The following is a 24,488-nucleotide window of genomic DNA, read 5'->3' as shown; positions in this document are numbered from 1 at the left end:
ATTTTTCATTCTCCGATAAAATACTTTGAACGCGGTTGATATAAAGCAATTTCCAGTTGTGTTAAGAAATAAAAAACCCAGCACTCACTGATAGTCTAATTACGCCAGCGTAATTAGATTGTCAAGCTAGAACAATAATTACAAAATGAAGGCTTATTAACGGCAAAGGCAAATTAAAAGTTATTCAAGATGTGCAATTTGGATTTTAATCGCCTTCATTATTATTCCCGCTTAAAAAACCATTATGTAAACATTATTTCCCAAATAAATTTAGATTTTTAGTTAATTGCAATTAAGAGTAAATATTTTTAGATTTTGTTAGAGTTGCCAACGCCTTTTTTATTCGCCCTTAATTAGTTTTGGATTTTTAATCAAAAATAATGCAAAAATTTTGAGCCGGGAGTAAAATTAAAATGTCACTGTTAGCGTGGCAGATTTTTAAACCTCCGCTTTTAGCGAATGACCTTTTGGTGACACTTTATATTAATATTTTTACTTAAACTAATTAAAAATAAGTAATGTAAATTAATAAGTGTAAAAAATGCAAAGTAGAGATGGGAATTTTAGTTCCTTGGGAGAAACTGGTTCTTTAGTTCTAGTTCCTCCAGAGCAAACAATTAATAATTTGGAAAATATAATGGTCAACTATTTAACAAATAAAAGATAAATCGTTTTAAATTTTGCATTGATTGCAGTATATTTTTTGATCAAAATTAAATCTTTTAAAATCTCATGAATCCATTACTACCTTGGTTTCATTTGAAACATATAATATGTCTCGGTTTTAAAATCCTGTATTTTTTTGATTAGATAATTAATTTTCATCTTTCAAGAGAGAATAATTCCTTGCTTTCATTTACTCCCACATGCATAAAAATTTACTTTAACGTTAATGCAGTCTTCTTTCTTTATATCGTTCTATTTATTCTCTCCTTAAATTGAGCAAATTAGTAAATTGAAAATTTGTGTTCGCGTTTTGCAAAAGAAATAACGCAGCAAAGAATAATTGTGCAATTACATGCTTAAGTAATTTAATTTAATTAAGTTTTAACGTCTTTTTGTTTTTATATTTCCACTAAATAAATTTCGTCCATTTGCTTCAAAAGTTCAGTCAAGAATATCAGCAGGAAAAGCAAAAAATAAAAAAATCTGAATTATGCAATATTAACACAAGGATAATTAATAATGCTCTTTCTATCTATTTTAATAAATTGTAGCAAATCGATAATTTATTATGCGTGAGCTAGCTGAAGCTCACGTATATTGCTGAAGCTCACGTATTCAAAATTATAGAGAGTTTCCCCAGATATTACATAACAATAATGTTTAGTGACGCAACAGCCATTGAACAATTATAGCTATTTTAAATATTTTTTTTATACTTTTTGTTTTTTGCTTTTTAGTATTGAAAGACTAACCCCATGAAATTTTAACAGCTTTTTGTTGGTTAGGGAAACCAACGAGTTAGAAGCAGGTTTGTGGTATTCTACAAAAAACAACTTTTTATATTCTATATTTCTGCTACTATGAAGAAATTCTTAGTCGTTGTTTTAAAAATAATAATAGTTATTTTTTATACAAGACGATAAAATGGTATTTTATCGTCGACCGGAAAAGATTAATGAATTAATTTCGAGACGATGATGCAATTTTATGGTCGTGTATAAAACAATATTTTTTCCATAGCGAATTACGTTTTAAAAAATATTCAGAAATTATTATTTCAAGGAATTTATTACGAGTAGAAAAAATAATGTGCTGGGTTGGCGTTGGTTTCTATGTAATTTGACAAATAAATAAAGCTATCTGTTTAGTTATCAGAGCTAGGTATATTCTTTGGTTATCAGATTTGAGTCAATATTTTTTAATTCTCTTTCGTGTCGATCTTTGGTGTCGATTGCTGATTAAATTGGAGCCAGAAATGGCTCAAAACGAAATAAGTAAGTAAATTACCAACAGATATTCAGGCTGAAGCATCAAACGCCATATCCAAACTACTTCCATTTAAATCCCGAATAACTTATGAAAAGGAATACAAAAATTTTCAAAAATGGAAGAAATTAAAAAACGTGCGAGAAGAAATAAAGTGTTTAACCTATCCTCGCTGTTAAAGTATCATTTAATCTACCCTTGCGGTTAAAGTACTATTTTATCTACTATTTTTGATAGATATAAGGCAATTTTAACAGTTGCTATGGAAAAAAATATTTTTATACCATCGTTTTTTAATTAAAAGTGTTTATTTGAATTTCTCGAAACTTTACAGCAAGTTAACCTGTTCTGTATTCCGAGGTAGAGTTGACCGAGTCAAATATGTGCAGATAGAATTGGAGCTTATTCAATATTCTTGTTTATTTTTCTGTAAATTCTTCTTTTGTTAGGTTCGTGAAATCGTGCAAAAAGCGTGACTTCTGCGCCCTTTTACAACACTTCCTTTTAATATCTAAAATTTTCAAAGCCTGTCTCGTGATAAACCAAAAAATAAAACTGGAATCCTGTAAGGCGTCTTTGTGGGCCATTCGTTTGTTGATTCTTTTTGCTTTAATAGCTGGGTTTTACGAGCGTTTTTTTATTTTTCCGAATTTTCATAACGTTGCCTTCAGTTGTCCAAATAAAAAAAATAACTGTTGAAACTAAAACCCGTCTATACCGGGTGCTTCTCAAAAGTGGCTCACCCCTATAACTTTTTTATTTTTTCCGATAAAAAAACGAGTTTTGGTACGATTGGTTGATTTTGGTCACTTCCTGTTTCACCGGAAATTACTACAACTCGGTGTTTATGATCCATATGTTTTATGTTTGTTAATATCTTGTTACAAATTGATTCTTGACATTCTCGTTAATTTTGATAAACTACTTGAGAGATCACGTAATAGAATAGCCTAAGAAAACTACGTTTTAAACAGTGATTTTATTAGTTCAGGAAGAGTTATTACGATCGTGCTTATCCGAGCGGATATTGGTCTATAACGTTTAATGGTCAAACCTGCTGCGAGTTTGCTAGTTCCAAAAACCAATATCGTAAACAAAATTACGGATGCTGTAGGTACTTAACAAATTTTCGAAGAACACCGCCGTAAAAACGGAAATATAACTGGGGATATTGGTATAGTTAACGCTTTTTGATCTTTATTGTGTTGTGTGTGTTGGAAACCCGTCGAGGGAAATAAAAAAAAACTTAGCAAAAGTTTTTTATTGGTGACCTACATTTTTACAGACGCGAAACATGGATGGCAGAACAGATACGGTAAAGAGAAAATTACAATTTTTTTCTTTTACAGTTGACAAAGTAGTAGAAAATTGCCTTAGAAATTTATAAGATTAATGTCTTCGAAGGAGGTTGTTTTTATATGTTTATAAATGTATATAATCTTATCATGTTTTAAAATTTATGCTTATTATTGCATAAAATCATTAAAAATCATTTGTTTGCATTATTTTTTATTTTTATTTTTAAAATTAGAAATAAGAATGCAAAAAATATTATTCTTTATCATAACATATAAAACTATGATAACCGTTTTTTATTTATACTATATAAAAACAATGTTCCACTGCAAGATCTCCTAGTATAAATGTTTAAGCTTAAAGTATCACAATACAATTCATTTAAACCAAAAACTGGTAATACAACACTAAAGTGTCAAAACGAATGACAATGTCAGGAAATAAATAAATAAATGTGGCAATTTGACAATTTTTACAGCAGAGCTACCACCTGAATCCCCAGCGGGAAATTTAAATTCCAGTTAGGCAGCCCGGCGCCGAATATTTCTATGGTTGTCAACAATGAATTCAAAAATCGCGCCCTCGATTACGTAACTAAAACTTTAATTGGTATCGCTTATATTTAAAGTCTCACTACAAATTTTATATTTAGTAAACTGAAAATAATACATAAAAAATATATATACCGAAAAGAAACTAATATAAAATTATTTTTGCCAGTGCACATTTTACTGAATATTAAAATAAAATTATTTCTTCTTACAGACAAATAATCTATAGTTTCCTTGAAAATACGAAACTACTTAGACATTTTCTGTATTGTATATTTATAGTCGAGTTCCTCCCTAATTGGATCAGTCATGATAGAATAATTTTGATAAAACGCATTTCAGCTATTGTTGAGGAAAACTTAAATAAGAAATTAAATGCTGAGGAGCTTAACTATAATGATTATAAATATCTTTTTTTGAAAAGGTTTTGCAATGTTATTTTTATAAATTTATTATTATAAAATCTTTCAAATAATGTATAAAATATATTTATATTATTTTGGTATTTTTTAATGTTTATATGTTCTGAATGAATGTCTTACTGATGAGATTTTTTATAACCTAAAATATTGATACAAATCTTTATTGAGGAAAATATGTATTTTTTCATATTTTTTACCTAAGTTTATCCAAAATACTAGACGCAAAAATATATGAAAATGTACTCCGGTTTCATCGTGTTTTTATAGACAATTTATATGAAAAGGGGAATACATTTTTTATTTAGAAATTCTCTAGCGAAACAGCTTTTTAATTATGCATGATAACATTATTCTTTTGCTTCGGGCTGTTATAACCGAGGCCTAGGGCTTTAATAATATGTGCTAATAAAGAGTGGCTTTTTTAAAACAGAAAACGAACTTGCAAAATTAATACTTTATTATTTGAAAGCAGTTTTAGTATGCAGTGTTTTAAAGCTAGTTAGTTTTTCATAAATATGGAAATATTATCTTCTATACTTTCAGTAGCATTTGTATCAAATCGATAAGTAGTTGAGTATAGTTTAAAGTTGCTTCAAACTTTATGTTATCAAGGTAATTTGATGAAAATATAATTTTATTTATATAAATGTATTTTGTAAATAACAGTTGTACTAAAACGATAGTGACAAACTTTGAATAAAAATGTCTTTTTTTTCCTACACTTATTAGAGTTATTAAAATCTCTACATTATTGACTTTTTCAAAATCGGTGACCACAGTAAAATCGTACATAATTTTTTCAATAGCAAAGGAAAGTGAATAATAGCCTTTTTGATTATGCTAAATAGTATCATAGACGAATAATGCATATGTAATTATACTATTCAATTATACAAATCTAATTATTCTAAACAAAAAACGTTTAAAATTGTACAGTTGTTGTGGTTATATACAGGGTGGTTCGAACTGTATTCCGGAAACTTCGGTAGCATATTCTGCAGATAAAAATAAGTAAAAAAGTTCGAATAAATGTATCTCCTAAAATACTTAGTTTGGAGATACAGGATGTAGAAGTTTCATTTTTATTTCGATTTTTTCTAAATAATTTCTGAAGTAACGTCAATATTTGGACGAAAATTGGTGTCTGGGAGTTTTGTGACATGAGAAATTTGATTTTGATGTCAAAATGACTCCTATTTGTAGGGGGCGCCACCTACATGCGTTTTAACTGTTTTGAAGAGTAATAACTTTTTGTCCGTACCTGTATAAAACCATTGATTAGATAAAAAAATATACATTTTCACAACTTTTTATGTAAAAACCGTCTTTTGGTAAAAATCGCGACGAGCAACCGTTCTTAAGATATTTAGATTGAAAATAGTCAATACATGTAATTATTGACAAAAAATAAGCACGTTGTGTATAGTTATTTGACTGAAATAATACATTTTTATTTTTTTAAATTAATCATAAATTTTTCTGTGAAAAAATGATGATTAAACAGTTTCTGTTGAACTTTTGACAAAAAAATATTTCGAATTTATGATTTCAGTCTAATAACTATTTACTCAACATGTTTAATTTATGTCAATTATGACAGGTATTGATAATTTCAATTCCAAATATCTCGAGAACCAATACTCGCAGCGATTTTTACCAAGAGACATTTTTTACGTAGAAAACGTCGTAAATGTATATTTTTTTACTCAGTAGATTTATACAGGAATGGACGAAAAGTTATTACTCTTCAAACCAGTTAAAACATATGTAGGTGGCGCCCTCTACAAGTAGAAGTCATATTGACATGAAAATCAAGTTTCTCATGTCAAAAAACTCCCAGACACAAATTTTCATCTAAATATTGACGTTACTTCAGAAATTATTTGGAAAAAATCGAAATAAAAATAAAACTCCTACACCCTGTATCACCCTGTATCTCCGAAACTAAGCATTTTAGGACATACATTTATACGAACTTTTAATGTAACGAATACGAACTTTTCATATAAATTTTTCTGTAATTTAATGTATTTCTAGGAAGATATTTGACTGAATAGAGTGACAACCAAAATTTCTATATTATCGACTTTTTTCAAAATCGGTCAACTACAGGAGAATCGTATTCATTTCCTTCATCCAAAAACAAGAAAAGATAATAATATCCCTTTCGATTATGAAAATTATAATCATGCAAGAATAATACAGCTGTCATTATTCAAAAAAAAATGTTCAGAAAAGTTTAAAATTGCATAGTTTTTGTTGTTATATACAATATACGGTTTGTGTAACTTAATAAGTGCGAAAATATCAAGAGTTTTTAAAAAATTATGATGACTATATATTTTTTCTATAATTTAGTGTATTTGAAACTAGTATTTGACTAGAAAGTTATTTGACTAAATATAGTAACCAAAACTTTGACTTTTAACTTATTTTGACTTTTAACTTATTGACTTTTTTTAAAGTCTGTTGTTACAGGAAAATCGTATATATTTTTACCAATAACAAAAGAAAGAGAATCGTATGCTTTGCTATTATGGGAAATAGAATGATACAAGAATAATACAACTGTCATTGGACAAAATAAAATACTGCGAGAAAAAGTATAAAATTGAATATTTATTTTTGTTATATACAATATAACATTGTATAGTAGTATATTTTTATATTATAATAATGTTTAAATTTAAAATTAAATACAATATTCTATTAAATATTATGTTACAGAATCAGTAATCTAAATTAAATTCTGTGTACTAACATAATATAAAAAAATATTCTTTATTACAGAACTGTAATTATTTTTTAAAATGGCATTAGGTTTTGTTTTTGATGTTGCCACTTATATAAATTTCATTATTTCAAGCGTTCGTTTCCTATTGAACGAAAGGATCTTATTAAATTTTATTGTTAATTAAACATTTAATTGTTCAAATAATATCCTAAATTATTACCAGAAGCTGGAATTACTACCCGTAATGTTTTGGACAATCATTTATTTCCAGCGTAAAGTGAAGTTAATTGTTAAAATAAATTTTGACAAAATCCACGAGAAATATAAATTATTTTTGTGAATTAATTACTTTTAATATTTGGATACATATTTTTTTAAGAATAAACAGTTTCATGTATTTGTATTTTAATTGCTTTACTGTTCGTAAAGTATTTTTATTCTAAATTCAATCTGACAGAAGTTTTAAATTGCCCATAGCTATTGCGTCGTACCGCCTACTCATATTCTGGCGAAAAGAGACTTTCCTGTTGATCTTTTATACAAAGTTATCAAAATAAATCATTTTTCGTTAAAATAGAGCACTCAATTATTTTTTTTTCGATATTTTATATGGTTTGGAAAAAAAACTGCAAATAGAAAAAAAATGTTTCTGAATAGTTGCATTTAGATATTTTAAATAGTTTTTTCTTTGTCTTTGTGTTTTTTGCTTCCGACGACGGGAAGAGATATACTTCCCGAAAAGTTAAACATTTTTTGTTCGTCAGACAAATTTGTTTATTAGTAAACCACTGCTGATAATTAGTCTCCGTTTGGATTAACACCAGCAGTGTTTACAAGAAATAACTATTTTATTTTGTAGATTTTCTTACAGTGGCGTAATACCCATAAGACTTTTTTGGAGAGATAAATCCGCCACAGAGGTATAGACATTTTTAAGAATATGTCGTCTATAGAAATATGAATCATCACTAAAATAATATAATAATGTATATTATACAGAACACAATAGGTACTTATCATATCACAAAAATTACAACAATCTGTATAAGCGCCTGGCTAGCCGTGTGCGCGATGTGACGTCACGTCGGTTTCGAGCTGCGGCTCACGTTACGGGTGAATAATTAATTACTTCATTTCTAGATGAAGTATGTTATATTTTCAAAGATCATTGGCATCACTATTTCATATTCTAACTATTTACTCTAATTTCAAAAATGTGCAAATTCCCTAATCTCGGTTACTAAATGATTTCATTAACGTGTGTTTTAATTACACATGTTGCCCTGTACTTTTTAGAGTAATGCTGAATATCATCTTTTATATTTAATCTGTTCTTCTTTTCCAGGCGACTCCGGCTCGATCAGCGTGTTCTCCGGCGGTACCTCGGCGCCGGCCGCGGGGGGCCGCCGCTACGACGGCGTGCTGCAGCGGCAGTGGGTCACGCTGACGGCCGGCATGTGGCCGGACTCGGACACGGACCCCGCCGGCTCCTCTAGGCCCCACCTCGCGGCCGCCGCGGGCCGCCTGCCCCTCTTGGCCGCTGTGTTCTGCGGCGCGGCTCTGGTCGTCGCCATCTTGGGGGCTTGCCTGTTGTACTGGTGCTGCGTCATGCCCAGGAAGGATAATAAGCACTATTGTAAGTACTGGTAGCGGCAATAAGTTATTTATCTTTTAAGCTTTATCTATATATAACATTTTATCTTATTTGCTTGAGGGATGGTCATTAATTACGTGAGGCGTTTTGAGCGTGCTTTTTTAAATGAAGGTCCCAAACTCGTTCTTTGGTACCCTCAAGGTCATATTATTTTTGTTTTTGTTTGTCTCTTTTTAATCATTTTAGTATCTGTTTTACAGTTTTTGCTGTCACTCTTTTTTGTCTCTCCATTTATTCAGGTATAAGAGTGTTAGGAAAAAACAGTAAAACAGAAAAAAAAGCAGGAAAAAATAGTAAAAGAAACAGTAAAACATTTTTTTTCTCTTTTTGATGTCTATTTTACTGTTTTTGGTGTCATTCTTTATTCGCTATAATTTTATACAGGTATTAGAGTGACAGCAAAAAAAAATAAAACAGTAAGAAACAGTAAAATAGACATCAAAATGGGTAAAAATTGTTTTACTGTTTCTTTTACTGTTTTTTTTTTGTGTTTTACTGTTTTTTTTTTTCTGTTTTCCTGTTTTTTCCTGTTTTACTATACCTGTTTCTTTTTTCCTGTTCTAATATACCTGTATAAATGAAGAGCCAAAAAAGAGTGACAGCAAAAACTGTAAAACAGTTAACCAGACATCAAAAAGAGTAAAAACCAAAGGTAAAAACAGAAAAATAACCAAGAAAAATAGTATGACCTTAAGGGTACCAAAATACGGTTTTGGGACCTTCATTTAAAAAACACGCGATTTGGCGGCGAAACGCAGGTTGATTATCTACTTACTGAGTCTGTCTTATATACTAAAGGGGAGCATGTACCCGTCAAATAGTTGGGGTATCCACTGATACCCGCATTGGGGCGTTTTATGAGTGGTTGCCATTTTGTTGAAATTTGCATACTTGGATTTTGGATGGTTACAGGTGTTATTATTCCTAGATATGAGTACGACTTTCTTTAATTTAAGTTTTTTAATGCTGTTGTGTTGCAGTGTTTTAAAATTTAACGCAAAAGTTTTTTTGTATAGTTATAAACAATTTCAAATTGTGTATCTTACACTTCTTAAAACATTTTTATTTGAATTCTGCAAACAAACCAGATAATGCACTTTACCCTATTATTGACTCCAACCTATTCATGTAACTTTTACACCCTTAGATTTTAAACTTTTAGCCATATAAAAACTATTTATAATTTCGACATAACGTGCACTAAACTGTAAAACGTCTTTTGACAGAAATACTTACTTTGCCAGACGAGTCGAGTTTTAAAAGTTGAAATTCTAAACTTCTACATTTTCATCGTCGAGATATTATTTTTGAAAGGAAAAAGTAATTAAAGAACCAAAGTGATTTTTGGGCAAAACTGAGTTCCGGATTCTGACGGATATTTATATTCCGGGTTTCTGTGAATGATTTCGGGCGTAGAGGCAGTTTGATCAGAGGCGACTCGTCAATAAAAATGCTGTATATTGATTATCAAGATACATAATTTTTATTGACGAATTATACTTGAAATTTCATATTACTGGAAATACAGGGTCCGGCAATAGTGCGTCGGGCATCTGTAGCTCCTAGAGTAAAAAACTTGGGAATTTTGTTTAAGTGCGATCCTAAAGTATGTACTAGGATGTATTTCAGGAAAATATTTTAACATCTAAAGGGTGGCTCAAAAAAGTGTGAGTGGATTGGGATCATTTATTTTAAATCGAACACCTTGTATATTATTGCACTTTTGGCTTCTTTTCAGATCAATTTACATAATCCTAAAATTATGAGTAAATATATTTCGATAGTTTCAGGGAAATTAATAAATAAATAAAAAATATATATTTTTCAGCCTTTCTTAAAAAAATTATTAAAAATACAAGAACTGTCCTGAACTCAAAACTATATTAGATATTTACTTTAGACAGTCCGTACTTACTTTGCTATAAATATGGTAATCGTACATCATACATGATGTTCAAAATTTTACGCCAAACTTTATAAAATATAAAATAATTTTTCTTCGTTTTTTTTAAATGGAACATCCTGTGTATTATTTTTTCAATAGATGGAGAATTAAAAATGGACATTTTTTGTATTTAGAGTATTTCAAAATTTTTACGGTTACGCAGATATTCGCGGTTTTATATTTCATATGGCATTTTCCATAGTAAATTTTTATCAAAGCCACTCAATGATTTTTCTCTCGTATTTTACCGTTGAGAGAGCCATATGAAATAATACTGCGTGGTATCTGCGACACCATTAAAATTTTTGAAATACTCTAAATACAAAAAATGTTCATTTTTTAATTCTCCATCTAATAAAAAAATAATATATAGGGTGTTCCATTTAAAAAAAAACAAAGAAAAATTAGTTTATATTTTAGAAAATTTGAAAACAAAAAAGATAGAACAAGGGTTATATAAACTCTAGTCTAAATTTTAGCATTACCTTAACAATTTAAACCATACTTGAATTTTTGTCACGCTACTGGATTGATACGCCTCACTTTTCATATTTGAAAAGTTGCGAGGGAAAAACTGACTGGCATTTTATAGTAAATGGTATCAATTTTCTCAAAATCGAACGTGTTCTACAAGACCTAGTGCATTAGAAGTATCAATAATAGTAATAATACATTTAGAAATGTAAATCTAATAATTCGAATATATTTCTATATTAAAGTGTATTGAAATATAATATAACCTTTTTTTCTGGCAAAAATAGAAAAAAATTGATTGGAGCTTATCGGTATCTGTTCCACGCTATTCAAGTCGATACCTAAAAAAGGAAATTAATCCAGACATTCCAATAAAAATAACTTTTAACAAAAAAATATAAATGCGTAGGTTTATTTTAAGGGTTCCTGGAATATTACTGAAGGCCAGCGATCGAGTTACAGAAATATTTTATGTTAATATAAATTTTCATATTTCTGGTAAATGAATACGCCACTATCTATCTAAGTATATTTGATATCAATTAAACTTTCAGTTACGTAATCGAAGGCGCGATTTTTAAATTCATTGTTGCCAACCATGGAGATATTCGGCGCCGCGCTGACTAACTGTATATTCTACTTATGTCTATGTATAAGCCAGAAATACATGCCACGGCAGTTGTTATTTTACAGCGGACTATGCCGATATTTCTTCCCTTTTACAATATATTAATAATTCATTCTAGACTATACCTATATTAAGAATTTAAATTTTCACTATAATATGAGAGGCAAAGCAATATATGGCAATATTTTCACAGATGCAGCATTTTTATAAGTTCTCGGGGTCGCCAAGCGAGCTTGCAAGCAATTTTAGTTTTCGATTTGGGAAAAGCCTAAGGGAATTGATATTTCATATCCGAGAGGTCTGGGCCGATTTATATTTCGAAGAATTAAACGGGCCCATATATGTTTCTGGTTAACGGTAATATGGATGAATTGTTATACCGCAACGCTGTGAAAACTGTTTATTCAGAGGAAATTTAAAAAATTGCCTATATTTTTGGAAACCCGTTTGCTACAGAGATAAAAATATCGATTATTATATTGCAGTAGATTGTAGATGTTAGATTATAAGGGAGGGGGAAGTGGAAGTCCCAATTTTCCCCACAGAATCTGATTTCATCGTTGTAAACCGTGTGTGACTTCGGATATTCTTGAAGTTACAAATAGGGGTAAAACATTATTTTATTATACAGTAGCCAACCAAAAAGCCTCCAAAAAATTACAGATATTTTGGAAGATATTTTTGTTATAGAGTATTCGTTAAAAAAATATATCTACGCAATGCATTTGCCACGATCCATAAGAAAGAAGTGTTATCATATACATGAGGGAACACATGACAACAACGAGGGAATACATGACATGGTGACAGACAGCTATCATCATGTCATGTATTCCCTCGTTGGACATACTTTACGTATCTAAGCGGCAATTTCTTAATTTGCCTCCGTAACATTTATTCATTTTGACATGATAAATGTCAAAATACTTATACACAAGATAACACTTTGTTCTTATGGATCATGGCAAATGCACTGCGTAGATACAATTTTTTAACGAATATTCTATAACAAAAATATTTTCCAAAATATTTGTAATTTTTTGGAGACTTTTTGGTTGGCTACTGTATAATAAAATAATGTTTTGCCCCTATTTGTAACTTCATTTTTCGTTTACAACTTAAAATTAGGAATATCCGAAGTCACACACGGTTTACACAAACCATTAATAAACGGAAGGGTCGTCATTGGCACGAGGTAAAACAAGAGTCGCCGTGCATCGTCCAACGATTCGAACTTGGAAATTGGCCCAGCGAAAATAGAGCTGCGACCGGAAATTAAAAATTAAAAGCTTGTTTCGAAGCGGTACGGGGGAACGTTACTGGCTAATTCGGAATTTCTGCCGGAGCACACCGGAAACCGGAAATAATAAAACGGGACATACTAAACAACCGGTTTTTGGAGATTGGAAACTTTATTGCCCTTTATTTTCTTCAATACAAATTGGATGGATTCAATAAAAACAGTGACCTATATTATGATTTTTTTATGTTCATTTATAGAAGGTATATATCCTTGTAATAATTTGGTACCACACACTTGTATTTCGAGTCAAAATGTCGTTATGGTTAGGTTAGGTTAGTTTCAATTTTAAATAAACCATATGCGAAAATGTCAAAAGTTGACATGTGATAAGTCATTCTATTTAGAGTGTCATTTTCTATCGAATAAAGTAAAAAAATACCGGGGGTGTCATTTAAAAATTAAAAGTCACTTCCGGTGAAACAGGAAGTAACCGAAAACAATTGAATACGTCAATCGATCCTAATTTATATCATATACTAACATACCAAATATCAAAAAAGTTACAGGGACCAGCGACTTTTGAGACGCACCCGGTATTGGTATAGATTCTTACCTTGACGACATAGTATGTACTCCTACTACTACTCCTGCATATGCAAAAGCAGTCCTTGAGTACTCCTGCAAAAGCAATAACAAAAATGGCAAAAAAAACAGTGGGTAGCTAACAAATTACTAAAATAGTAAAGCAATTCACCAGAACAGAAGCAAGCAAAACAGTTTATAGTAAGATCTTGTCAATCCCATTCTATGTCAGTGAGATAGCCTGGCAAATGTGCAGTTTGTTGAACTATGTGATATACCATTGTCAAAGAGCGTTGTGGAAGATTCAGTCCCTAAGTTAGTAGACTTTGTAGAGAGGATTGGAGTAGAGAATGTAACCTAAAGATCGGAGGACCACAACAGATTTGAAAAGATCGCAAAGGCCAAAAGCCACCTCATAGATTATAATCTAGTGTTAATAATAAGAATATTGCAGTAAGATATGGAATCACAGCTTTCCTTAAAGCATAAATACAAAAATAGTCATACGGCGGTGATTACATTGAAAATAAATTTGTACAAAAATGTCTACTTCTTTTCTAAACTTTTTATTAAACTCTTGGTGTGTATGTCATCAAAATCGCTGAAGAAAAGTCGAAAATTGCCACGGCTAATTTTTTACTTTGACTTTTGATAAATGTCAAATAAAATTCGTAATTTTGTCTCCGATTTTTTACCTCAATTTTAGATAAAATATACTAATATATCTTTCTTATATTAACCTTATTACACAAATCACATGATGACGTGCTCGCCAAATTCTATTAATTTCTCTATAGTTCTATGTCCATTGTGTATAAGTATTTTGACATTTATCATGTCAAAATGAATAAATGTTCCGGAGGCAAATTAAGAAATTGACGCTTAGATACGTAAAGTCTGTCCAACGAGGGAATACATGACATGATGACAGTTGTCTGTCGTTTTTATTCATAGGGAAATTGTACCATAAGATCGAAAGAAACAGCTCCAGTTGACTTGGAAATGACGATCGATAACAATATAATTTTACATACAAATTTTGCAGCTATATTTGGAAATGACGCGATCGTTAACATTCCTCATATAATTTTACATAAAAATTGAATGGTATATTCTATTTTTTTTTCAGATTTAAAAAAATCGGCTTAATATGTTTTTTTTGACACAGGTGGTATTATATTTTATTTATTATATCCTTTGCAGTTTATATGAATACTTTAGAAGACTATTGTGTAAAATACTGTTTTCAGGTTTGCGAAAAGTTGACCCGAATGTGTCGTCACCGGGGACCCAAATTCCGGGGGCGCAACACCCTCCCCCCTACCCAGTGAGTCAAGCCGCTGTCTTTGCGGAGCACAAAAGGTTGGTAGTATATTATATGAAAATATTAAAACATTTACTTATTATTAGTGAACAACAGAGAAAGACAAAAACTTTACAGATAACTTTTTTTCAAAAGCTGGATATCCATAGAATTTTTTCGATTATTAAGTGTGCAATATTGTAGATGTAGATGTAGATTGTTTGGGAGGGGCAAGTTAGTTACTGCAACCTTATAGATCTACAGGACCTAGGGAGACACAACCCTTTCTTGAGTTATAATCATTATACAAACTCAGGGCTTTGACTCTTCTTCAGTTATAACTAAGCTTTGAAATAAGCCAGTATCTGAGACGGCTGACAGGTCCACAGAGCCCAGCTCTTCATCTCTGACATCAGCCGTACCAAAGTTTATGGCACGAACGGTTGTCGTCTCGGCGCACTCAATTATGAGGTGTTCTGGTGTTTCCCCATTTTCCCCACAGAATCTGTATTTGCCGTTGTTTTTCAGCTTCAATCTACTGAGGTGTTCATTGAGGAGACAGTGTCCTGTTAAAGAGCAGGTTCTTGAGTTGTAGGTAAGTTTATTTCCACTTGGGAAGAAAAACGGTTCTAGTCTCGTTAATGGAGTGTCTGCTTCTTTTCTAACTCAATCGTTTTCTTTTTCATTGCCTTCTATCCCTTGGTGGGCTACCCAAAGTAGGAGGACTTTATTTTCTTTACCTAATTTGTTCAGATTTTCTAGGCATTCTTTGACCAACTTCTAATTGGTGGTTACTGAGTTGATAGCTTTTAAGGTTGTTTGAGTATCGGATAAGATGTACAATTGTTGTTATATAGGTCATTATATTTAAGTACCCTATAAAACACTAAATAATTTACTACACAATACTAAAAACTACAATATGCTTCTTAATTCTATCAATTACTTTCTTTATCATCTTTATTACTCTTCCCACCTAGACCGCTTCCGATATACAGGGTGTTCCAGAAATAAGTGCAGGTATTTTAACTGGTTAGTGTAGTTCAACCCCAGAAACACGCCTATGAGGTTTTTTTCGCGAAAAAAAATTTTTGAAAATTTTTTTGGATTTTTTTTTAGTTTTTAGTAAAGAAAACAAAATTTGTTGATAATATGGCGACATAGGTATTAGATTAAATTTACAAAAAAGAAGATCCAGAAAAAATCCAGTGGTTAGGTTCGTTTTTTTTTTGGAAATTTTTAAAGTAAAATAACTCCGTTATTTTGGACTTATTTGAAAAACGATAAAGAGAAAATATGTTTCTTTTATCGAGATCTACCACTCCTTAAAATACTTGCACTTGTTTCTGGGACACCCTGTATATCCACCGATTACTTCTGTTTATTCTGGAAGTTACGTTCCCTTCTAAAAGTTTCTCATATCTTCTATGAGAATTTACGGCATCATAGTATCTCTTAATCCTCTTCATCTCACATCAATCATCAATCCTCATCATCAACTTCCAACTCGTTATAGGAATCCAACTCGTTACAGGAATCATCGATGTTTGCATTATCGTGAAATGTCGCTAAGCATTTTGTTATGACTTATGCTGTGTGTGTGTGTGTGTATTTTTTATATATTTAATCTAAATCTATATTCTGTTGCATAACACACTGTCAATACCCAATTAATTTGTATATTTTCTAAGGTGCGGGTGGGGCTACAGCAACAGACTAATAGCTGGCGGTGGCCCACTGCAACCCAATCCTTGGTACACCAGCAGAGTGATTGGAGGACCTCAATGTACGCAGTGTCCAGGAGTGTGTCCCGTACCAAGAAGCAGTAGCAATCCAGGACAGGTATCATATTTAATAGTTCAGAAATGTAGAGAAATTAAACTCAAACTTTTGGCTTGCAGAGTCAATTACATCCATCGACGTCAACAGTTCCAAGAAAGCCTAGGCCTGTAAGTCAGCCTATTCCATCGAGTGTAAATATAAATGGAGATATGGTGTCAACTAAACAAGCTCTGCCAGAAATTTCAGAATTTAGTCCTAATAGTCCTCAATACGCATCGAGTAGTAGTAAGTTATTAATAATACCATACGGCGTCAAAGACAGCTACGAAATGAAAATAGATTATACTTTTTGGCGAGGTGAAGCATTAGATGTCGTTTACTGTATCCATACTGTTCTTTATCTTTTAATAGGGCTTACTGCTAGGGTAGTTCAAAATTCGAGAAAAAAATATTTTTTTGGAAATATACTAGTGTATCTGGAAACGTCCTATCATTCCATAGTTCCATATTTTCGTCCAGAAAATTCTTAATATTCTTCGAAGAGACTTGTTGACCAAACCAAACTACCACGCGTAACCTTCCATGTTTCGCATCCATAAAGCAAAATAGATTTTACAATGCTGTTGAAGAGTTGGACTTAATTTTTTTTCTATATATGGAGGAGTTCCATACAGGTGCAAGCATGCCAATAGCTCTTTGTGCCTTCAAGATTCTTTTCTCTATATCTTTCTCCTTTCCCGATCAGTTACTTTCTTTATTATAACTGACTTTTCCCACCTTGACCGCTTCCGACATATATCCACCGATTACTTCTGTTTGTTCTGCATCGCTGCGAACTATACTTCCCACATACTGAAATTCATCAACTCTTTGGGTGGCTCGGTTGGAGAGGAATAGATCTTGGTTGTTGAGAGTATTTTACCTCATTTCTTTGGTTTTCGCCACGTTGATTTAAAGACACACAGATTGTCTGCATAATCCAGGTCTTCTAGCCCGCTTAAGAGTCCCATTGTATCCCTAGTGGTTTTTTAAATGCTCTGTTTAGTGCTACATCCAGAAAGATGTTAAAGAGCAACGACGGAAGTATACAACCCTGTTTTACACCTACTGCAATAAAAATTTTCTCCCCAACTTAACCTTTATGTAATACACAGCTTGTAGCATCATGATAAAGCATTTTAATCGTGCGGATTATTTCGTCAGGCGCGCCCCAGTGAGCATTTTATTCCTTTAAGGAAAATGTGTCCTAGGTGACGTCATTGTTACGTTACCAGGGCCTTCTTGTGCCTGATATGAAGCAATAATTGCTCACTGGGGCCTTTTTCTCTCGAACCTTTCCAGATGGCTATGTGTTTTGTTGTACCAAAGGCTCTGAAAATCTATTATTTCCAATAATATTAATATTAAAAAAAGGGGAAAAGCGGCAAGCCGGTGCACTATGGACGCATCCTAATGCATTAATATATGGATAGATATTAATATTAGAATAAAAAATTCGCGTGAAATAAACTTTAAAAAATGAACATTTTTGACGCTCTTCAATCTCTAATAGCCTGTTGTAAATTTATTTTCAGTATTGGACGAGTTCGGTTCTAAGGAAAAAGACGACGAACTGCAAAACTCCGACGAACCCACCCTAAAAACTCGAAGTTTGCCCGCTTGGGTGCGTTCCAAACCGCGACCGTTATCTACAGAAGACGATCTGAACGATCTGTACGCCAAAGTGAGTAAAAACTAACGCGAGTTGGTCGTTAGAACGGATTTTATTTCTTCTTTTTCAGGTAAATTTCAGTAAGAAGCGGAAAAATCGAATGAGGAACGACGAAGCTGCCATAATAGCGTTGAGCAAGTCGAGGAGCCAGTTTTTGCATAAGGACACGGACTCGTTAGTGGACAACGAAGCGGTCATCGTGTACGACGAAAGGACCGCCTTGTAATAAAGCACAAATGTGACAGTTAGAGTACTGAAAGCAGTGGTAAACTGCATCTAAAAATGACAACGAATAAGCTGTCATTAGTATTTCTTATAGCGATTTTATATCTGGCAATTTATTTGACACGTTGGTGTGGTTAAACATCTTCCATCAAATTTATTTTATAAAAATATCTAAAGAAAAGTTTGTTAGTACATAGTAGAAATAATATACTAGTAGTGGACTAACCGTTTGTTGTTTTTAACATCTTAATATGATATACAGGGTGGTCCGAACTGTATTCGGGAAACTTCGGCAGCATATTCTGCAGATAAAAATAAGTAAAAAAGTTCGTATAAATATATGTCCTAAAATGCTTAGTTTCGGAGATACAGGGTGTAGAAGTTTCGTTTTTATTTCGATTTTTTCCAAATCATTTCTGAAGTAACGTTAATATTTGGATGAAAATTGGTGTTTGGGAGTTTTTTGACATGAGAAATTTGATTTTGATGTCAATATGACTCCTATTTGTAGAGGGCGCCATCTGCACATAAATTAAACATGTCGACTAAATAGTTATTAGACTGTAATCATAAATTTGAAATGTTTTTGTGCCATAAGTTCGACAGAAACTGTTTTATCATCACAGAAAAAATTATTAATTTTCCGAATTTATTTTTTCAGTCAGATTTGACGTGTTTATTTTTTGTCAATAATGACATGTTTTACTATTTTCATTCTAAATACCTTGAGAACGGTTATTCGTAGCGATTTTTACCAAGAGACATTTTTTACGTAAAAAGTCACGAAAATGTATATTTTTTCACTCTGTACTTTTTTACAGGTACGGACGAAAAGTTATTACTCTTTAAATACTCTTTAAACTACTCTTTAAAGCGTTTAAAACATATGTAGGTGGCGTCTCCTACAAAGGGGTCGTATTGATATCAAAATCAAATTTCTCATGTCAAAAAACTCTCAGACACCAATTTTCATCCAAATATTGACGTTACTTCAGAAATTATTTGGAAAAAATCGAAATAAAAATGAAACTTCTACACCCTGTATCTCCGAAACTAAGCATTTTAGGACATATATTTATACGAACTTTTTCACTTTTTTTTATCTGCAGAATATGCTGCCGAAGTTTCCGGATTACAGTTCGGACCACCCTGTATATGTATTATTATGCCCAATTTTATTTTAGTAGAAACAACTTTTGAAAAAATGTTTTTAATATGATTGGTTGACCCTATAAAATAAATAACTTAGTAGGAAAACGTGAAAATAAAAAGTTCATTATCTAAACCATTTTTAAAAAATCATTATTGCCAAGAAATGTTATTACAGTTTACATTACACCCTGTATAATCAAACTAATGTGTTAAAAAATTGTTTATTGTAAAATTGCTATTACAAGTGTCGTGCATAAAGTTTGCATCAAATTGGAATCTGTATTGACGAATTTAATAAACAAGATTCCGACAACAAGTCCAAATATATATTTTTTTTAGTAGGAAGTGAATAACCACAACACTACAGAAATTCCATTATACATGTAACATTAATTAAAACACGTCTGCATAATACATACAACTATGATGACCATGTTTTAAATATTCATAAGTGCGAATATGCAACTGTTATAAATATTTCTAACACCATATAAAGATATTTAGCAACATTAAGTAGAAAGTGGTAATTAATATAGTCTGTCTCAGAAGAGGATACATGGCAGTGACAATTGTGTCTGTCATTTTAATTCAGAAGTAAATGGTGTTTTTTGGATATCATTTATCGGGATCTTTACTGACAAGTTGGCCAAACTTTACTGCTAAATATGTAACATAAACCGTACACTAGACTTATTAAAATATAATATCAATGTATATGCGAATACTAACATATCTGCATAATTCCTATAAGTATGATATACATTTTCTTAGAACGGATGCATAAACCACCTTATCCTACGTTCTCTACTTAAAAAATTATATATTTAAATTAAAACTCTGGCATCTACTTTATGAATTTTTATTTAATGCCAATATAGTTCATTATCAATAATTCATAATTCTTAAATATCTTTCACAAATGTTACGGTTTAACTGTTTTAACTTTTTTAACTCATTAATGACTTTTTGGACTGGTTGGGTAAAGGGTTGGATCGAAACATATTCTTGTAAATTAAACGCTATAGTAGATCTACTAAAATGGTGTCATATTTTTTTTATATATTTATTGGTTACAAAGTTATTCAAGGATAAATTTGGATTGATGATAATTTGAATATTTTTCAATATTTTGACGCACTAACAACTTTGTGGACTCAAAATGTTTTAAACAATAAAATTATGAATATTACTTACGACCTTACGACCTATACAAAATATCAAGAACTTCTATAGTGATAATGAAAAGCTCCACAAAAAATCTCTTATGAAATTTTTTGCCATAAAGTTGATATATAGTTGCGTCAAAAAAAGGTTAAAATTTATTATGAAGCCAAATTTATCCGTGAATAACTTTGGAACATTTAAAAAAAATAATAGTCGATTTTTTGAAGCAGTCTAAAAGTATATGCTCCAAAATATATAAAGAACCTAAAAAACTAACCATGTGAATGGGAATTATAGATCAACCATAAAATATGAAAATATATACCTCACACGTCACACAAAAATCTGCATATCTTTTTTACCTTTTAAGGCTATGAAATTATACCAAATTATGACATGCAAATATCTGCTTCCTGCATTTATTTATTCTGAAAACACTAACATAATGTCAAGTTAAGAAAGTTACATATTTGCTCCAACAAAAGTAGGTACTATATATGAATAAATAAACTAAGCTTAAAGAAATTTATGAAAAGTTCCAACTTTGATGCAGACCTTATGTTAAACATTCTATATGGACGCACATATGAATTTAAATAGGCCTATATAGTAAAGTAAGATGATTTAGATCTCTTTTTGTATAAGTATAGAGTAATATTAAGCTGTTATTAAGTTTTAAATAAGTAGGTATATCAATGGGAAATACACGTGTTTCTCATATACATCATCTCATATAAAACATCATATCTTATGTGACATTTCTAAAGACTAATATTTTTGACAAATAAATACATTAGGTACTATATTTTTTCTGTGATAAATTTTTAATTAAATTTAATTAGACTATTGTTAGATAAGAATATTGAATTTTAAAATCTAGGGTGCCCTGGATACGAGTGCATAAATAAATCATGTTATATTTTCTTGGATATTATACTTTTAATATATTAGTTTAGGCACCTCTAATAAGTATGGGAAAATAATATAAAACTTAACAAAAATCAGATACATTTATACTAAAATTCATCTACTATATAGAAATAATCATGGTTTAAAAATATTTTCTAGATGTATTAGAAATATATGTAACACTTAATATTGACTACGCAGTTAAATCCCATTGTTCTTCACAGTTGCACCTAAAACTGGATTTGCTTTTGTGTTTTTAAAAGTTTGTGTGTTTTATACCCCAATGATGATGCTAATTAATATATAAATAAAGTTATTACGGAATTAAAATGTTTGTTTGTTTTACTGGACGATCATATTCTTAAATTACTCGGTATAAAACTTCTATTTTTTTATGGGTCGGAAATTTAAAAAAACGAACAGCGCACTCTTTCAATTTTTTGGTAAACTTTTTTGCTTTAGTGCCATCTACATGTTAGTAGTTGCGTAAAAAATACCTAATTGTACAAAGGCACCTAGAAATGTAGATACCTATGAACTTGTTAATGTCAATTGTCAGTAGACGTCATTTTATTATACTCTTCTGTGGCTACATTACAAGACAAATTTTGACAATTTTTCTCTCGACTTTGTTTTCATTTTCAATTTTTGGCCAATAAGTTTTTGGGTATAAGTAGTAAAAATATAAAATACTACAATGGTTCTCATAGAAAACGACGTAGAAATGAAGAACGCCGATAGTCCTCCGGGCCCCGAAGCAGGTGATAGTAAAAGAGACACGGATTTGCAAAGTTTGCAGGAAATAAGGGAACATGCTAGGCAAATTGAAAAAGCAGTTAGCAACAAGGAAAATCGCTTTATCATGAGAATCTTAAGGTAAATTGTAGTTAATAATAATCTTTTCTAAATTTTGTATATACGATTTTTTTGCTTTTAAAGATGTTTACCAAACACAAGAAGAAAATTAAACGGTGTTGTATTGAGAAGTTTAATAACTCAAATTTACCCTCCGTCAGAAAGAGAAGCGTTACTAGCCTTTGTTGAAGAAGCAACGGGTGAAATTGATAGTTCACAAACCAGAACTAGATCAGCTACAAAGAGTCCAGTTCCTGAAGTAGACGTTTACATTAATTTACTCATATTGGTTCGTTTAATTGATACAAACAAGCTGGAAGAGGCTTCTAGATGTTCTCAAGCATTAATGAATAAAATAACGAGTCAAAATCGTCGTACCATAGATCATCTAGCAGCTAAATGCTATTTTTATCACTCAAGAGTAGCCGAATTAACAAACAAGTAAAAGTTTCTATCTATTATATGAATTTTGTTACAAGTATTTCTTTATTTAGGTTGGACTCCATAAGAAGTTTCCTACATGCGAGATTACGAACTGCTACCTTAAGAAATGATTTTGAGGGTCAAGCTGTTCTAATCAATTGTCTTCTCAGAAACTACTTACATTATTCTCTCTATGATCAAGCTGATAAATTAGTTTCAAAATGTGTTTTCCCTGAAACTGCTAGTAATAATGAGTGGGCTAGATTTTTGTATTATTTAGGAAGAATTAAAGCTGCTAGGTATTTATTTTATTTATTTGTAAAGATTTTGAGAATTAATGACTTGTATCTTTTAGGTTAGAATACAGTGTTGCTCACAAACATTTAGTTCAAGCTTTGAGGAAGGCCCCACAAAACACTGCAGTAGGTTTTAGACAAACTGTCCAAAAACTGTTGGTGGTCGTAGAACTTCTTTTAGGAGATATTCCTGAAAGACAAGTATTCAGGTAATTTGAGCTTAACGAGTTGAATGCAACTAAATTTTTTATATTGTTTTTTTTTTTAATTTAGACAAGCTCAAATGCGTCATTCTCTCAGTTCATATTTTCAACTTACCCAGGCAGTTCGTATGGGCAATTTACAGAGATTCGGTGAAGTTTTGGAAAATTTTGGACCACAATTTAGACAAGATCATACATACACTTTAATTTTACGTTTACGCCATAATGTCATCAAAACAGCTATAAGAAGTATTGGGTTGTCATACTCTCGAATTTCCCCTCAGGATATTGCCAAGAAATTAGGACTGGATTCAGCCGAGGATGCGGAATTTATTGTAGCAAAAGCAATCAGGGATGGAGTTATTGAGGCTACATTGGATCCACAAGGAGGTTAATAATTTTCCTTATAATTTAAGAGATTTTTTAATTTATATGATTATGTAATTACAGGATACATGAGAAGTAAAGAAAGCACAGATATTTACTGCACCAAAGAGCCACAGATGGCTTTCCATCAAAGAATATCTTTTTGTCTAGATCTACACAATCAGAGTGTTAAAGCTATGAGGTACAATCAAACTCTTTTATTACTTTATTCTTAGAAGACTGCTCTGACAGATTGTATTATTTTTATTTAATGTATTTAATATATTTTTTTGATTTTAGATATCCCCCAAAGGCTTATGGAAAGGAATTAGAAAGTGCAGAAGAAAGAAGAGAGAGAGAACAGCAAGATTTGGAACTTGCCAAGGAAATGGCAGAGGAAGATGACGATGGCTTCCCTTAAATTTTGTAAAACATTGAATTATCTTATTAACTCAACTTGTATTTCACGATATAATTGATTGTATCTAGTATTTAAATTGAATAATAAACATTACTATAAAAAGTGTTTAGTTTTTCTCTATTTCTTTACAGTATACATATATAGATATCTACAAGCTCATCAAGGCTATTCATAGGGCCAGAACCCTTCTGCGGTTTTGTAAAAGCAGTTACGAGAA

At 31.2% G+C, this 24,488-nt stretch overlaps 2 protein-coding genes across 4 annotated transcripts in view; both read left to right on the top strand.

The window, feature by feature from the left end:
* The window catches only part of LOC115875393, a 71,328-nt gene extending 52,547 nt beyond the window's left edge, over positions 1-18,781 (top strand). For all 3 annotated transcript variants that reach the window (XM_030890835.1, XM_030890834.1, XM_030890833.1), the window contains 6 exons: positions 8,281-8,571; positions 14,712-14,823; positions 16,456-16,606; positions 16,666-16,831; positions 18,121-18,269; positions 18,328-18,781. In XM_030890835.1, coding sequence (XP_030746695.1) covers positions 8,391-8,571; positions 14,712-14,823; positions 16,456-16,606; positions 16,666-16,831; positions 18,121-18,269; positions 18,328-18,483 — 915 coding nt within the window. In that variant the 5' untranslated portion in view covers positions 8,281-8,390 and the 3' untranslated portion in view covers positions 18,484-18,781. The remainder of the gene's footprint in view (positions 1-8,280; positions 8,572-14,711; positions 14,824-16,455; positions 16,607-16,665; positions 16,832-18,120; positions 18,270-18,327) is intronic.
* Positions 18,782-22,276: 3,495 nt separating this feature from the next.
* On the top strand, positions 22,277-24,376 carry LOC115875391 (probable 26S proteasome non-ATPase regulatory subunit 3). The gene is made up of 7 exons (XM_030890829.1): positions 22,277-22,583; positions 22,647-23,003; positions 23,057-23,284; positions 23,341-23,490; positions 23,555-23,874; positions 23,935-24,052; positions 24,151-24,376. Exons 1-7 carry the CDS (start codon positions 22,405-22,407, stop codon positions 24,269-24,271), a joined length of 1,473 nt encoding a protein of 490 aa, XP_030746689.1. The 5' UTR covers positions 22,277-22,404; the 3' UTR covers positions 24,272-24,376.
* Positions 24,377-24,488: the final 112 nt, after the last annotated feature.

The sequence above is a fragment of the Sitophilus oryzae genome, unplaced genomic scaffold (genome assembly GCF_002938485.1).
Source record: "Sitophilus oryzae breed Bouriz unplaced genomic scaffold, Soryzae_2.0 scaffold_1385_pilon_pilon, whole genome shotgun sequence".
Classification (NCBI taxonomy): Eukaryota; Metazoa; Arthropoda; class Insecta; order Coleoptera; family Curculionidae; genus Sitophilus; species Sitophilus oryzae.
The sequence above is the reverse complement of the archived record's forward strand: the minus strand, read 5'-3'. Positions and strand labels throughout refer to the sequence as shown.